This window comes from Spermophilus citellus (genome assembly GCF_964194105.1).
Source record: "Spermophilus citellus genome assembly, chromosome: 1".
Classification (NCBI taxonomy): Eukaryota; Metazoa; Chordata; class Mammalia; order Rodentia; family Sciuridae; genus Spermophilus; species Spermophilus citellus.
Genome location: NC_138182.1, coordinates 246358721 through 246374380, shown reverse-complemented (window position 1 = coordinate 246374380; position 15660 = coordinate 246358721). Strand labels below are relative to the sequence as shown.

Genomic DNA, 15660 nt, shown 5'->3' with positions numbered 1-15660 from the left:
TAAACAAACACCAAGCTGCTTATTCACAAGGGTAAAAGCAACACAGCACTTGTGTTTTCCACAGTATGTTTGCCAGTGACCTCAACCCTGACCCACAGGGCCACCCTCTCTAGGGCGAGAAGTAATCTTATGTTGGGTCTTCCTCTGGTACCAAAGGACTCCTATGAGTGGTGGTTTTTTTTGTTTTGTTTTGTTTTACAACAAAAGCTACTCCGTCTGCTTTGGCCTAACCAAGACAATTACATGATGCCAAAACAACTAATCAATGCTGTCAATGTAGTAAAAAAAAAAAACTGCTCTGATAATTTGATATAAAAGAAATATAATTTTTACTTTTTATCCATTTTAGAATTATGCAGATACATCTTGGATTAAATTAATTTAGAAAGTTTTATGACACTTTTTCCTATGAAGTACATTAAAAGAAATAATTATCTGAATAAACTAAATACTTTTGCTCAAATATCCAAGTAAATATTCTTTGATTAACTCCCCAAAATTGCTTCTATTCCAGATTTCACCTAGCCAGAGAGGATCCTCCCCATAAAAAAGGTAATATTTGTGCACACTTGCATGGCCTTTTTTCATCCACAGATAACATGTAAATGAAGAAGATTTAATTCTAATAAGAACATGGAAAGTACATCACTATTTTCATTGTTTGTGGGTATTTAAAAAAAAGAAACTTCATATACTCTTTAAAAAACAATCTTTCCTTGAAAAGTATTGAGAAAATAAACTATGGCTTAACATGTAACTCATATTCCTCTAAGCCAGATGACTTCCTATTCAACTGGGCACAATACAATATAAAAGTTTTGTATGATCTTAGGGTAAAAAGTCTAAGAAAAAGCTTTTGATTTTGGTCCTTCCTGAGTCAGGAGATATATATATATATATATATATATATATATATATATATATATACACACATACATATACATACATACACACACACACATATACACATACATATATACACATACATACACACACATACACACACACACACATACACACACTTAAAGGGGGATAAATAGAAAATCCGGTTACTTATGTTTTGAGTCCTAAAAAAAAGTTTTAACAGCCATTGGTGGACATAAGATCCAATCATCAACCATCTAAGATCTTTTATGCATTTAGAATGCTTAACGTATTTTCCAGCCATGGATATATGGTTTGATAAATCTAGTTAAAACAGAAGGTTTGACTCTCACCATATCTATCTCTCTGAATAAAGAAGAAATAAATTCAACTTTGGAACTATGCCATTAAGTGGCGGCTCCTGCAAAGGGGACAGTTTGCTATTAATTGTTAATGTCGTCTGCCATTAGAGGGCACTAAACAACTCTACATTAATGCATTGGAGGGAAGAGAAAAGGAGACGGGAAAAGAAAGAGGGGAGGGAGAAACGGGAGGGAGAGTATGGGCCGAGTCGGGGTAGAGGGAGGGAAAAGAGAAGAGGGGAAGGAGTAGGGAGAAATGTGGGAAGAACTGGAAGGATGGGAGGGGAAGAGAAGTGAGAGAGACAGAGAAACAGACTAAATGAATCTGGAAAGATTAAGAAGGATGTGGAGCCCCCAGAGCCGTCTGAAGTGAGCAAAAAGCCAGCCTCCCCCGGCCGCCCGCGCCCCTCCCCTCCCGTCCTCACGACGGTAATTATAAAGCGAAAAGCGGCAGCGAGGTCACCCGTTTTTACCAGCCTGCTGCACCGAATGCGCGCGGTGCAGGTGCGGCGGCCGCGGGGCTTTGTGATTCATGCCCACTTTCAAAGGGGGGCTTGGGCTCGTCTGAGAGGCACCCAAACAACTGTCTTCTAATATTAGCACGGCTGTATTTCGGGATCTATTATAGTCTGTCCAGACAGATCCCATTGTAATGGGATCTTTTATTAAAAGATTAGCACTATCTCCTGCAGTTGGTGGAAAAAAATCTGTTATCGCTGAGTTATTTGCAGTTGTGGAGGGGGTGGGAGGGAGTTGATGGAAGATGGGGGGTGGGAGGGCGAGAGGAGGACTGGGGGAGGGTCTGGCAGGGGGAGGGGGCTGGGGGAAAGAGGGCCGGATTTGAAATCCGTTGGAGAACAAATCCCAGTGACCTGCGAATGTCCAAGAATTTTGTCTGCATACTTGCTGTCTGGTGTCGTTCGGGCTTCAGAAGAGAAAAGAATAGAAATTAGAAAGGCAGCTTTTGGAATAAACAATATAGCATTTTCCGTGAAGTAATCGTTTTATATAAAAGGAAATATCGCCTCCTCAGTTTCATTCAGCGGTGCCAAAAATGTTATAAATGAGAGACCCGCCAACTTTCAGCGAAGAATGCCAGGCACTGTACTTAATAAACTGAGGCTACAGAAGTTCATTATCGATGTTGCAATCTTTTTTATTCAGCGAGGAGAGAGAGGGAGAGTGAGAGGGAGAGAGAGAGGGAGAGAGAGAGGGAGAGGAGAGAGGGAGAGAGGGAGGGAGAGGGAGAGGGAGAGAGAGAGGGAGAGAGAGAGAGACAAGAAGGAGGAAGGAGACTGGGACGAGACCGAGACCCAGGACAGAAACTGGGGAGTCACGGAGCTGGGAAGGAGGGGGGCAGACCGCCTACGTCGGCGTCCCCGCTCGGGGCTGCGACTCCAGACACGGCCAAGTGAAAGGGGAGAAAAGAAAGGGAGAGGGCGAGACTGTGACTGTGACGGGGGGGGAGGCCGGGTCTGAGGTGTTAAACATTTTTGTTTGGTTCTGACTAGTGGAGAAAGAGGGCCGCGTCTCCGCAAGGGTGGAAGGTGTCAGGGCTGGGGTTCTCAGCCACAACTCTGGACTTGGGGTGGCCGCAAAGTCTGCACGCACAGACTCAAGACACAAAATTCGCCGGGTCCCGCGCCCAGGCTGCGGGAGCCTGAAACTGCCGCGAGGCCCGCGCGTTTAGCCCTAACCCGGAGCGGGATGTTTCAGCAGCTCCGCGCTCTCCCGGCGTTTGCAAAGTCTTTCTGGAGCCGGGGAGCAGAGGGACAGCGGTGAGGGCACAAACTCCCAGGTTCCCCCGGCTCTGCCGGCCGCCTCCTTCAGCGCCCCCGCCGCGCCCGTCCCCACCCCCAACACACACACACACACACACACACACACACACACACACTCACTCACACACCACCCCGGGCGCGCCGGCGTTGCCTACGAGCGGCGGCGTGCAGGACTGAAGTGGGTGTTCTTCCCCACTCCCCACCCCCGACGCGTCGCCCCCACCCCCCGCGCCGGTCGCCTTCCCCCCTCCCTCTCGCTCCTACGCAAATAAGAACTCCGCGATTCCCCTCCTGCTGCTTTGATTTCGAGCACCTCCGACAGATAATTGGGAAGGGTTTCCAGAGGTGGGAAATGTCACCTGATTCACACTGAACTTTTAAAAGCTCCCCACCCCCAAGGAGCCGCGTACACCCTCGCTCGCGGCCGCCCTCCCACAGCCCCACACACTGGGAGACCGCCCACCGCAAACCGCGGAGACCCCCGTCTAGATTTAAAGCGCGGCTGCGCCCGGCTTCTGACGTCCATTGAATCGCGCGGGCGGCCGGCGGCGAGCGCGGGGCTGCGCCGGGATCGCTGCGCCCTCCGCCGCTCGCCTCTGCGACGCGCGCCGCTTCCCCGAGCCACCCGCCGCCGCGCCCGCTCCCAGCGCCGCGCTCCTCGCCCCGCGCCTGCCCCCAGGATGGTCCGCGCCAGGCACCAGCCCGGCGGGCTTTGCCTCCTGCTGCTGCTGCTCTGCCAGTTCATGGAGGACCGCAGCGCCCAGGGTGAGTGAGGGGGGGATGCGCCGGCTAGGCTGGGCAAAGGGTAGGGGATTCTACTTTTCTGTCGTCTCCACTTGGTCTGTTCAGAACAACGCTGCTCTTGGAAGATGTTGGACCAACTTAAGAGACTCCGGGATGGAGAGAAGTGAAAAAATTGAAGGCAATGACACTTTAGAGCTAGGAAAGGAGTTTGCAGCTCGATTATCCTTAAAAAGGGAAAGGGAATGAGCTAGAGTCTCTCAGTAGTTAAGTGTTAGATGCTCCAAGTTCTGGCCACGGTAATTTTAGATGTTATCTCTGGTGGTTGGCTCTGAAGAGAGGAATAAGCAAGCATCAGTAGCCTGGAGATTTCAGTAGACCCATTTGCAATCTGACCTATCTTCCTCTCACATCTTTTGGTGACTTTTAAAAAATGACCTGGGGTGGCGAATAAGGAAGAAATACCAAATTTTCTTGCGTGGCTGGAGGACGTGGTTTCAGAAACTTTGCCCAAACTTGGAAATGTGGGTGCTGAAAATTTTAGAGGGAAGTAGTTTTCTGCTTAGTGGATGCTCCTTCCTACCCCCTCCCCCAACCCCGAAAAAGAGGGCCAAATTATTACCCCGAAGTATTTTGAGTGCTTTACAGTTTTTTCCCCTTTTGCCTCATTGCTCTGTTAACTTTCTGTTCAATAGTGACCCCCTAACAACTGATTTAGATTTTGACATAAATTAAGAGGAAATTTCTGAAGTTTATCTTTTAAAACTTGACTTGTTTTATTCTCAATTAGTCTTTGGAGAGAATTTTTTAAATAATGATAGTAGCAGCTTGCGGTCCAATTATTGTTAAAGTTGCATTGGTGATTCATGAAAAGTCCTCCTGCCCAAATTATGAACATTGAAAAGAGGGAAGAGGGGAGAAACTATTTGCAAATATTTCTTGGTAGGTACGAGGTAGGTATATATGACCATGAAATGGTTTAGAAGCACCCACCCTTTAAAGAGTTACTTTCCCAGCTTTAGAGTTCACATTTTGTGCGTTGTAAACTGCCATTCTGGGCACTGCCCCTCACCGTCTGTCCCGCACGGCTGTGGTCTGCCCGCCTTTCGGGTAGAGGTGCTGCCTTGGGTGCTGGGAAGGTGGGCGCCAGGGAAAGCAACCCTTGGAGATTTCGAAAGATCGAAGCGGCTGCGGTATGCTATGGGTCTGACGGATTGCAAAACGGCCCGTCGGGCGGGCTGCGCCTCGCCTCGAGGCCGCTCAGGGCAGCTCCAGGCTGGGCCGGGTTGCTTTTTGCTTTCATTTTTCACAAATGCCTTTTCTTGATCTGTCCCTGCATGTCTCTGTCTCTGTTTCTTTCTTTCTCTTCTCTCTCTCTCCTCTCGTTCTCCTACTTTCTTAACCCCTGTCACAAATAATTCCCTTACCGCCTACATGAAACCAACATGTAAAAACATCCGTCGCATCCTGTTTTTGTCAGGTTCTTTTAATCTGCTCTTCCAGTCGCTGCAGGTTATGAAATGGGACGAATAAAAGTAAACAGTCTAGTAAAAGTCAATGCAAGCTGCACGTGTTGTGTCTGGGTCACTGGTAACTGACATTGATATGGCTAGGGCGCTCTGGCTTCTCCCTCTCGCCCTCCCTCCCCCTCACCCACCTCCCACCTTGGTGAGCAGGGCTTCCTTTCACCGGGTTTCTCACCTCTCCACCCTCTTCAATTTATTTTCTGCTTTTTTCCCCCGTCTGTCTGTCTCTCTCTCTCCTCCACCCCCACCACACCCCCTCTCTCCACGCTTGCCCCCTCCCCATCTGCCTGGGGTCTTCTTTGCTCCCGCGATGGCAGACTCCCTCCCCTTATCCCACTGCTCACTCATTCACCTCCCCACCCCTGTCTCTTCACAGCTGGGAATTGCTGGCTTCGCCAAGCCAAGAATGGCCGTTGCCAGGTCCTGTACAAGACAGAACTGAGCAAAGAGGAGTGCTGCAGTACTGGTCGTCTTAGCACCTCATGGACAGAGGAGGATGTGAATGACAACACGCTCTTCAAGTGGATGATTTTCAATGGGGGTGCTCCTAACTGCATCCCCTGTAAAGGTAGGGCTCTTCCTCCCCAACTTTCAAGCCCTCAGTAGAGGGCGTCTAACCCTCAGCTTCAGCACTAACTAGCTAGGGCTTGGGACTAGCAGAGCTTTGTTGGTGGACTCTCCCATTTTTCCCCCCAGCTCTTATTAGCTGGGTCAAATCCAGCCTGTTACATACTGTAGGCAAAACAAGGTCTGCAGAGGTCCCATGTGGTGGTAAAACCAGCCAACATGTGCTTTTTGAGATGCAGGCTGGTCCAGATCCACAGTCCTCACCCCTTAACCCCCTCTGAGTCTTCTAGGAAAGGACTTGATGGGGCTCTCCAGCACAACCATTGTTGCAAGATTTCGCAAGGGCTTGTGCAGCCCTCCTGGCTGACCTGGCCACTGCCTGACCCTGGTTTCTAACTGTGCTTCTCTCCAACTCCTAGAAACGTGTGAGAATGTGGACTGTGGACCGGGGAAAAAATGCCGAATGAACAAGAAGAACAAACCACGCTGCGTCTGCGCCCCAGATTGTTCCAATATCACCTGGAAGGGTCCAGTCTGTGGGCTGGATGGCAAAACCTACCGCAACGAATGTGCACTACTCAAGGCCAGATGTAAAGAGCAGCCAGAACTGGAAGTTCAGTACCAGGGCAAATGTAAAAGTAGGTCCCACCCTTAAACAAGATCCCTACTCCCTTCAGTGTTCTACCTTAAGTTGACACTCTGGAAGACCCCTGTGGAATAGGATAACCCATAGTAAGATCCTAATAATGGCAATAATGATAATAGTGATACCAAATGAAGGAGTCCTTTTCTTACTTCTAAAGGGTCATTAAGTTTGCTGAGGGAACCAACTATGAGTCATATATGTCCTTTTGAAAACTACCAGGCTCCCAAAGTACCTTTTTGTATGTGAGGGACGGGGTACTAGAGATTGAACTCAGGGGCATTCGACCACTGAGCCACATCCCTACCCCTATTCTGTATTTTATTAGAGACAGGGTCTCACTGAGTTGCTTAGCACCTTGCTAAATTGTTGAGGCTGGCTTTGAACTTGTGATCCTCCTGCTTCAGCCTCCTGAGCCCCCCAAAGTACCTTTTGAAAGCTGAGGCTTCTCTCTCATGATTTCCTTGATATTGCCAAATGCTTACTCCCTAAGGACTAGAAAGGGCCTATTGAAATGTTTCCTTTTTTTTTTTTTTTTTCAGAGACCTGCCGGGATGTTTACTGCCCAGGCAGCTCTACGTGTGTGGTGGACCAGACCAATAATGCCTACTGTGTGACATGTAACCGGATTTGCCCGGAGCCCACCTCCTCTGAGCAGTATCTCTGTGGGAATGATGGAGTAACCTACTCCAGTGCCTGCCACCTGAGAAAGGCCACCTGCCTCCTGGGCAGATCCATTGGATTAGCCTATGAGGGAAAGTGTATCAGTAGGTATTAAGGAAAGAAAAGAGATAATAGAGGATTGAAAAAGCTAGTTCTGTTATTAAAAATGTGGATTTAACCATTGAGTAGTCCATGACTTCCCCAAATGCATAGCTTCAGCAGAGCAAGCAACACTTCCCAGTTTGGGTAAACTGTTTTGACCACAGCATTCCTTGTGGAAACCATTGTCTTCTGGAAGCAATGACATATATATTCAAATGCCAGCAGGAAGCAGAAAGCAATATTCCATCTTAGAAAACTTAGAACTACACACTCTTGCACATTTTTTGAAGTGCTAGACTTGCTAGAAGCAAAAAGTAATTATTTAACAGTTCCTAAAATCTGTTATCAGATTCCAGTAGTTGATGGAATTCTTGCTCTTCTAAAAGATCCCACTTGTAGGAAATAATCAGATGCATATTTAACTGTGAAATCCTGTTCCAAAAAATATTGTTTTCATGAACTTCTGTAGTAGTTCATGTGGGTGTAGTAGTTCATGGTGTGTGTGTCTTTGTGTGTATTTAATTATCAATCATTTTTGCATTACATTTTCATTAACCCCATGAGTAAGTAATAAAATATAAATTATATGTTTATATTTATTAATAGGGAACTAGAAAAATAAAAGGGAAATGGGACAATCAGTTTACTCATCACAGATGTATTATATCCTAGAAGCAAAGTCCTGTGAAGATATCCAGTGCAGTGGTGGAAAAAAATGTTTATGGGACTTCAAGGTTGGCAGAGGCCGGTGTTCCCTCTGTGATGATCTGTGCCCTGACAGTAAGTCGGATGAGCCTGTCTGTGCCAGTGACAATGCCACCTATGCCAATGAATGTGCCATGAAGGAGGCTGCCTGCTCCTCAGGTGTGCTGCTAGAAGTAAAACACTCTGGATCTTGCAACTGTAAGTGCGATTTGTAACCTTGGTGCAATTTAAGGCATTCCCAGGCAAGCTCTAGGGAATGGACACTTGAAAAGCACGCAAACCTCCCCACATAAACCCATTTCTGTGTAAGTTAGGTAGCTGCTAAATTTCACCAACAATTCAATGATCCATAGAAAAAAAAATTCTCCGCAATGTTTCCTGGCTTTTAGGACTTACCTGATGATCATCAATTGCATTGCTCTAAAAACCTGTTTCCAGTTGTTTGCCCCTAATTCTTTTGCTGTAGTAGTATGCTTTGCTGTTTGCTTCATTAACACTTGAATCTAAACTAACTGCTTCAAAAGTTATGTTTCCCCCCCCCCAACGACAGCTTTATATTATCACACAGGGGCCACTGCCTCTACTAACTCTGAATTAAGGACCCAAAGCAGTTATACATAGAACACGAGCGCTTTTTATCTAATTTCAGGAATCTGCCCGTAAAACCTGAGCCATTGATTCTTCAGAACTTTCTGCAGTTTTTGACTTCATAGATTTATGGTTTTTTTAAATTAAACTTATTGCATAAAAGCAGATGCCAAAAAAAATCTCACTACAAGTCACATAAAAATGCAGCGTTGTAATATGGCTGTATCAGAGGGCTTTGAAAACATACACTGAGCTGCTTCTGCGCTGTTGTTGTCCATATTTAAACAACAGCTCCCCTGTATTCCCCCATCTAGCCATTTCGGAAGACACCGAGGAAGAGGAGGAAGATGAAGACCAGGACTACAGCTTTCCTATATCTTCCATTCTAGAGTGGTAAACCCTCCACCAGTGTTCAGTGTTGACATAGCCTTTGGGCAAAAAACAAACAAAAACAAAAAAACAAAAAAAAAAAAGAAAAAAGAAAATATATTGTCCATACTGTAAATAAGTGTATGCTTATTTATTTGGGGGGAAAAAGTATACATTAAAGGACATTTGTCCTAAACTCTCTCCCAGGCCACCTTGTTACTCATTGGGCACGGAGAGGCGGTCATTGTGAGGTCTACTGGATGAGGCCCATAGTTGAGACTTGTAGACATTTATTTATACTGTGTCATGTTTTATAATTTATACATAAAATGTCTGGTTGACTGTACACCTTGTTTTTGAAGAAGTTTATCAGTGAAAGGAAGAGCAGTTGTTATTTATTGTGAGGTCTCTTGCCTGTAAAGTAAAAGCTTTTTTTTTCCCCCTTGTAAACCATTTGAGTCCATTCCTTACTATCCATTCACTCATCTGTCTCCCTTCATTTCACTGTTGTTAGATTCTTTCCCACTTTTAACAAACTTGCATGTCAGTTTCTGTCATGTTTATTTATTGGATTCTCTGCTGCCTGATCTGTACATACATGATCCCTCGGGTTTTGTTTACAAGGAATCTTGACTGACCAAAAGGCATTATAACTCTGACTCAAATACAGGTACAGAGGAAAGGCACCTTTAAGGAAATTCCTTCATTCAGTTCTCTTGTTCCTATGAAGACTTTTATAAGTGGGTGAGAGCAATGTTAGACTTCTAACATCCTTTTAAGATGTTACAGATCCAAAGAAATGGAGTGATATGGGTGTCTAAAGGAAGGTGAAGGCTACACATTCAACCTTTTAGGTGTTTCCTTTACGCTAGTCGACTGTACCTTTTAAATTAGTTTTTTCAGCCAATGTGTCACTGAAAGTCCTATCAAAGCTTTATCAGTTCAAGTTTCTTGCTTTTCATAATACTTTTTTCTGATGCAATTTTATATTTTCAAACATGGCAAGTTAAATATAAATTCATTTAAATATATAGTTTTGTACTTTTCTACCATGTAAATGTGCAATGTATATAAAAGTTATAATGTGTATTTGTAAATAAATGATGAGTGAAAAAATAAAAAAATTTTAAAAAGCCAATGGTCTCAATTCCTGTTGATTCAAAAGAAGATATTTGGGCTTCTAAGTAAAAATGTATGTGAAGCATTTGCTATGGGATATGGTTATCATTGAAATTAAGCGGTCAAGGCAATTGAGTCTCCAAAATGAGGTAGTTACAAATCACTTAAGTGGACCTAGAAAGATAAAGGGATCTAAGATCCTACAAGCCTTTTGCAAGAGTAACATAGATGTGGGGCTTATGGCTCAGCGGTAGAGTGCTCACCTCACATGTACGAGACCCTGGGTTCAATCCTCAGCATCACATAAAAATAAATAAATAAACAAGTGAAATAAAGGTGTTGTGCCCAAGTAAAAAAATATATATGTATTTATATATATAAGAAGAGTAACATATATGTGTCCCCAGCCACAGAAGAAAGACACTATCAATGTGGGTCCTCCCTATACCATACCTAACGTTTCCATTTGAAAATACCATCTTAGCTGCTTGGTGCCACAGCCAGGAGTCCCCAATATATACTATGGTCCTTATCTAAATAAAATAGCCCACGGATCTTTACAAAGCAATATCACAAGGAAAAGTAAAAACAGGTCAACAATATTTAACAAGCACCTTCTTGAAATCAATTGCAGAAATGGGTGTTATAGTATTGGAATTCTAGAGACTGGGTGAGATGAGGATGCGTGAAGGTGGATATCTACAATCTAGTTAATCTTCATGAAGATTAAATAATGACATGCAAAGTAGAGGAAAGGCTGTCAATGTTTTGCAGTTTTGATGTTATACATTACTAAAGCCTTGGAATGGCATTTAGGGCTTTAATCAGGGGTCCTTTAATACATGGCAATATATAGGAATACATAAGTAGATCATCAACACAAGTTTCCAAGTTGTGTGCTACTTACTCAAACCCTAAATATATTAAAACAGCAAAGTGCAAGATGAAGCGAGGAACAGAATTGGGAAGGAAAAAGCAAAGAATCAATGTTACCAACACTGCTAAACAAATATTTTTACTTGAGTAATGCTAAAAATTATTACCAAAGTTCAATAGCTCTCAACTATGGCCACCAAATGAGAGATTTAGTGGAGGAGGAGGAAGCTCTTTGATAGCCAGAGTTTATTTAAATGATTAGGAGCCTGTAGGGTTTTGTTGTGTTTTAGCCCTGTGTTCCAAGAAAAAGGGGAAGGAAGAACAGAGAACAAACAGGTTGCATTAACCACAAGAAGAATTATATCTTCTCCAGCATGAAGGAGCTACCTGTTTGCCATTGAGGCTCTCAGGAAAGAAAGAAGGGCAGGCAGATGTTTTCACAACCCTTCCTGGAATTGATTTGTTGCTTGATCTTGAGATGCTACACATGCTTTGAAATTGCCATCATTGATCAGAGTAAAAACATCAAATTTAATAGGCATAGATATGTGTCTTGGCAAGCAGGAGTGAAAAAAATCAACAGCTTGCCTTTTAAACAACACCCAGATTATTTCTTTAAAATTTTATTCTGTATTTGTCAGCATCAATCATTCCTCCTAAACACTAATATCTCATTTTCCTTCTTGGAGTTTCATACTTGTGTAGTAATCTTATTAGTAGTACCAAAATGTGTATGTGTGTCTATATAGTAAGTCTTTCCATATGCTAGATAAATGGCATATCATTGAGGTATATTCTCAACGCTTTAAGTCATTTCAAATTAAAATTAATATCATTAGGTGATTTGATTGCTAGAACCTGAACTATGTTTCAAAAGGTCAAATTCACTTAGTATATAATGTACTTAACATAAGTAGTTATTACTCACTAGTTTTTAGTCACTAGTTTTTATTAATATGACTCATATTAATCATTGGGAACTGTAAAATATAAAATGATAATGAAAAATCAATCAGAAGTCTAATTTTCATCAGATGTGACCTATATTAAGATGTATACTATATCAGACATGGTTCCTCGAGTATGGCAAAAATATAACTTGGCAAAATTAAATGCACCCTCACATGGGACACCAAAATGACTCTAGACTAAATTATTTTACCTATGCTATGAATAAAAATATCGGGCCAATTAGCAAAATCAGTATACCATCCAAAGATTAAAGTATTGCATCAATGTAAAATTTGCTAAAATTGATTACTGTAGTACAGCTAGATAAAAGAATATACCTAAGCCTGCTACTATGGTACATGCCTGTAATCCCAGCTATTTAAGAGGCTGAGGCAGAAGGATCACATGCTCAATGCCAAGTTGGGCAATTTAGCAAGATCCTGTCTCAAAATAAAAAAATTAAAAATACTGGAGATATAGCTCAGTGAGAGCTCCTCTGGGTACCAAAAAACAAAAACAAAAACAAAAGAATAGTCTTAGAGTCAGGAAATACCCACTGAGGTGTTTAGGGGAAAAGGTCAAAATGTTTATAATTTATTTTTTAATGATTTTTTAAAATCACATTATCACATTTGCGAGTGTAATATATTCGAAGAGAGTAAAAAATGACACATGTTAACAATAAGGGCATCAGAGTAAAAGATCTATGGGTTTTTTAATACTATTTGTTTTGCAACTTTACTGTAAGCTTGAAAACATGTACAAAATAAAAAGTTAAAATTTTAAAAAGTTGACTTCAAGAAGAGGTACACAGCACACTGAGTGCTCCTCTTCATTTTCTAGGGAAGTGAGTGAAAAACCATGTCACACGACCAAAAGACTGGGAAATAATTCCAATTATTCCAATAATTCAGCAAATCTACTCAATGAATCAAAATTGGAGTTGAGAGAATTCCTGACAACTAAATCATACCCAAACTGAGAAACAGTCTTTTCCTTTTTGTAACTATCATAAAATTAAGAGTGATTAAGACCCTCCAAATACTCAACACCCCCATTCTCTGTACCGCTTGCCATATATTTTTTGACAAGTCATTTAATATCTCTGTGCCTCAGTTCCTCTTCGGTGTAATCAGACTAATGGAAGTGCCTCCCTCATAAAGATGTCTTGAGAATTAAGAGATAAGGCATGTAAAGTGTTTATTTAAAAGCCTGGCACATAGAAAAGTCAGTATTGTAATAATTGTTATTAAAGAAAAAAAAGTGGTATTGTCACAAGACAAGAGATGATATTGGAAAATGGTCTGAGGAGTTGCTGGAGTGGGGAGACTCAACTCAAGACTAAGTGGGGTGCTTGGTGTGGAATAGAAAATAATTTCAGTTTGCTCCAGTCAGAAACAAATAGAGATTTATTTAGGAAAGCAGATACTCATTCTTCTTCCAAAACAAACTTGGTGAGGGTTGAGGATGGGAAGGTATGTAGGGATGACATCAATCTGGTGGTCACAGGATAGTTTATGATGGTCTAGTCATTCTCAGGATTCTTAGGGTGATGTGATTAATTTTCATTATCTGATCAGTTGATAATACTAGAAAGGCCCCTCAATTATAATTTTCTTAAAATATCATACCTCTTTTTGTTTATTCTGCTTATTGGTAGGCAATTAACGCTACACAAATTTTCACAAGTATATGAACTTACAGTAATTCTAAGAATTATAGATTTCCCAGAAATTTGGGAGTGACAAGCCAGGGAGAAGAACTAATCTGGAGAATGACATGACTGGAAAAGTATGAGGGACTTTAAATTAAAATTATATCTCCTCATCCTTCCTTTATGTCTCCTTTCTACCTACCTATTCCTTTTATTTCTTCTATTCTATCTTAATCGCCCTTAGGAACTGTAAAATATAAAATGATAATGAAAAAATCAATCAGAAGTCTAATTTTCATCAGATGTGACCTATATTAGGATTTTTGCACACTATATCAGACATGGTTGAGAGAATTCATCAACCAAATTCTACCTTGAAAGTGCAATTAATGAGCAATTATACCAAGTGAAACAAGAAATAGGAGTGTAAACCATTTTTAAGTGGAAGATAAATATAATTTTAAGGTATTTTGATCATATTAATATTTAACAAAACTTCACAAAGTTCTAGGCATTACAAGAAACGAGTATAATTCAAAGAAACGAGTTTGGACATATTATTTCTCTTGGAAATTTTTAAAAAATTCACTCAGCCATCAACATATCCAAAGCTACAAACCCAGAGGCACTTAACCACCGAGCCACATCCCCAGTCCTTTTTATTTTTTTGTTTTGAGAGAGGGTCTCACTAAGTTGCTTAGGCCCTTGCTAAATTGCTGAGGCTAACTTTGAACTGCCTCAGCCTCCTGAGCCATCGGGATTACAGGCATCTGCCACCACACTGGGCCAAAATGTGCCTTTTGTTCTTTCATTCACATAGCCAACAAAATTCCTGGTAGTAAGATAAATTACATCATTCTTCTTTAATTTTTATACAATTTCCTACATGAAGACTATAGATCCCTAAAGATAGCAAGAGAATAAATTATTTGCAAATATCAAAAATCTTAATATAAATTGTATAATTATCAGATATTAGAAGATTAACATGTTATTTAATTAATACACTCATTTTTTTTTTTTGCAGGGCCCGTGGCACACACCTTTAGTACCAGAGAAAAATCTTTTTTTTTTTTTCCAGAGAAAAATCTTATATGGTGAAATTGACAGGAAAAAATTCTTTCATTGAAAAGAAAGTCACAATCTCCCCTGAAATGCTCAATAACAAACCCTATTTTGAAACATTCTTGCCAGGCATGGTGGCAAACTCCTGAAATTCCAGCTACTCAAGAAGCTGAGGCAGGAGAATTACAAGTTCAAGACCAGCCTCAGCAACTTAGTGAGATCCTGTCCCAAAATAAAAAATAAAAACAGCTAGTGAGGTAACTCAGTAGTAGAATAACTCTGGGTTCAATCCCCACAACTGAAAAAACAAACAAACAAAACAAGTTTCATTTATCAAAGAAGATTTTTTCGAAACCTGGTCCTAAGATTGACACATTTCTGTTCTTCCCATTCCATTTTCCATTCAGAGCACCACACAATCCTTCTTCAGCCAAAAGTTGTCATGTAAATAGACTCCAGGCATGCTTGACCCATGTAGTCAGCAGACCTGCCCAGACATGTCCAAATCCCAGCTTCTGTTTTGCTGGAATCCCCCCATGAGTACTGGATAGTCCCTGGGGTTTGCCGTCCTTGGACCTCAGATATCTTGGCTGGTGCCATCAAGATTCCTGTGGCAGAGTCCTTCAGACACTTAAAAACATATTCTCTGGATTAGACCAAATGTAGTCCTGGCAGAGCTATAATTTGTCATTTTTCTATTTTAAGAATATGGCCAAGGAACCAACTGGCAGTGCTGGGAGCCAGATATACTCCCACCAAACATCTCTTGTATTCTTTCCCTGAGGACTCAGGACTCTGGCTGCAGAGTGAATATGAGTCTTTCTCAAGAATATTGGCCCTAGCAAGAAGTTAGAGGCAAAGGTCACAATCCCAGTGAGGAAGAGGGGACTCTACATTGATTACAGTTTAAACATTTTTTTGATAGATTTCTATCTTTTGCAGCACCAAAAAAGAAAGTCAATGGGATGATTTCATGGTCATGGTATATAGCCCATAAGTAGTTAGTAACAGCAGCAAAAGACCAAGATAAAGACAAATCTCTAGTTTCTTGAGATTGCTGTGGGTTTAAGGCTCAACTACAGCA

General features: G+C 41.9%; 1 protein-coding gene across 3 annotated transcripts; it reads left to right on the top strand.

The window, feature by feature from the left end:
• Positions 1-2671: 2671 nt before the first annotated feature.
• FST (follistatin) lies at positions 2672-10043 on the top strand. 3 transcript variants are annotated; one of them, XM_081287574.1, is made up of 6 exons: positions 2672-3772; positions 5651-5842; positions 6261-6479; positions 7027-7251; positions 7925-8152; positions 8857-10043. In XM_081287574.1, the coding sequence occupies exons 1-6, from the start codon at positions 3688-3690 to the stop codon at positions 8937-8939; spliced, it is 1032 nt and encodes a 343-aa protein (XP_081143700.1). In that variant the 5' UTR covers positions 2672-3687; the 3' UTR covers positions 8940-10043. The 3 variants fall into 3 exon arrangements, with proteins under 3 accessions (XP_081143700.1, XP_081143701.1, XP_081143699.1); XM_081287575.1 differs by lacking the exon at positions 8857-10043 and adding an exon at positions 8604-8848 and having other exon boundaries at positions 7922-8152; XM_081287573.1 differs by having other exon boundaries at positions 2673-3772; positions 7922-8152.
• Positions 10044-15660: the final 5617 nt, after the last annotated feature.

Excerpts from the sequence above, each read along its gene's own strand:
- FST (XM_081287573.1), top strand. The coding sequence starts at position 3,688 with ATGGTCCGCGCCAGGCACCAGCCCGGCGGGCTTTGCCTCCTGCTGCTG. Across the intron at positions 3,773-5,650 it reads GGAGGACCGCAGCGCCCAGG|CTGGGAATTGCTGGCTTCGC; the intron begins GTGAGTGAGGGG and ends GTCTCTTCACAG. Across the intron at positions 7,252-7,921 it reads CTATGAGGGAAAGTGTATCA|AAGCAAAGTCCTGTGAAGAT; the intron begins GTAGGTATTAAG and ends ATTATATCCTAG.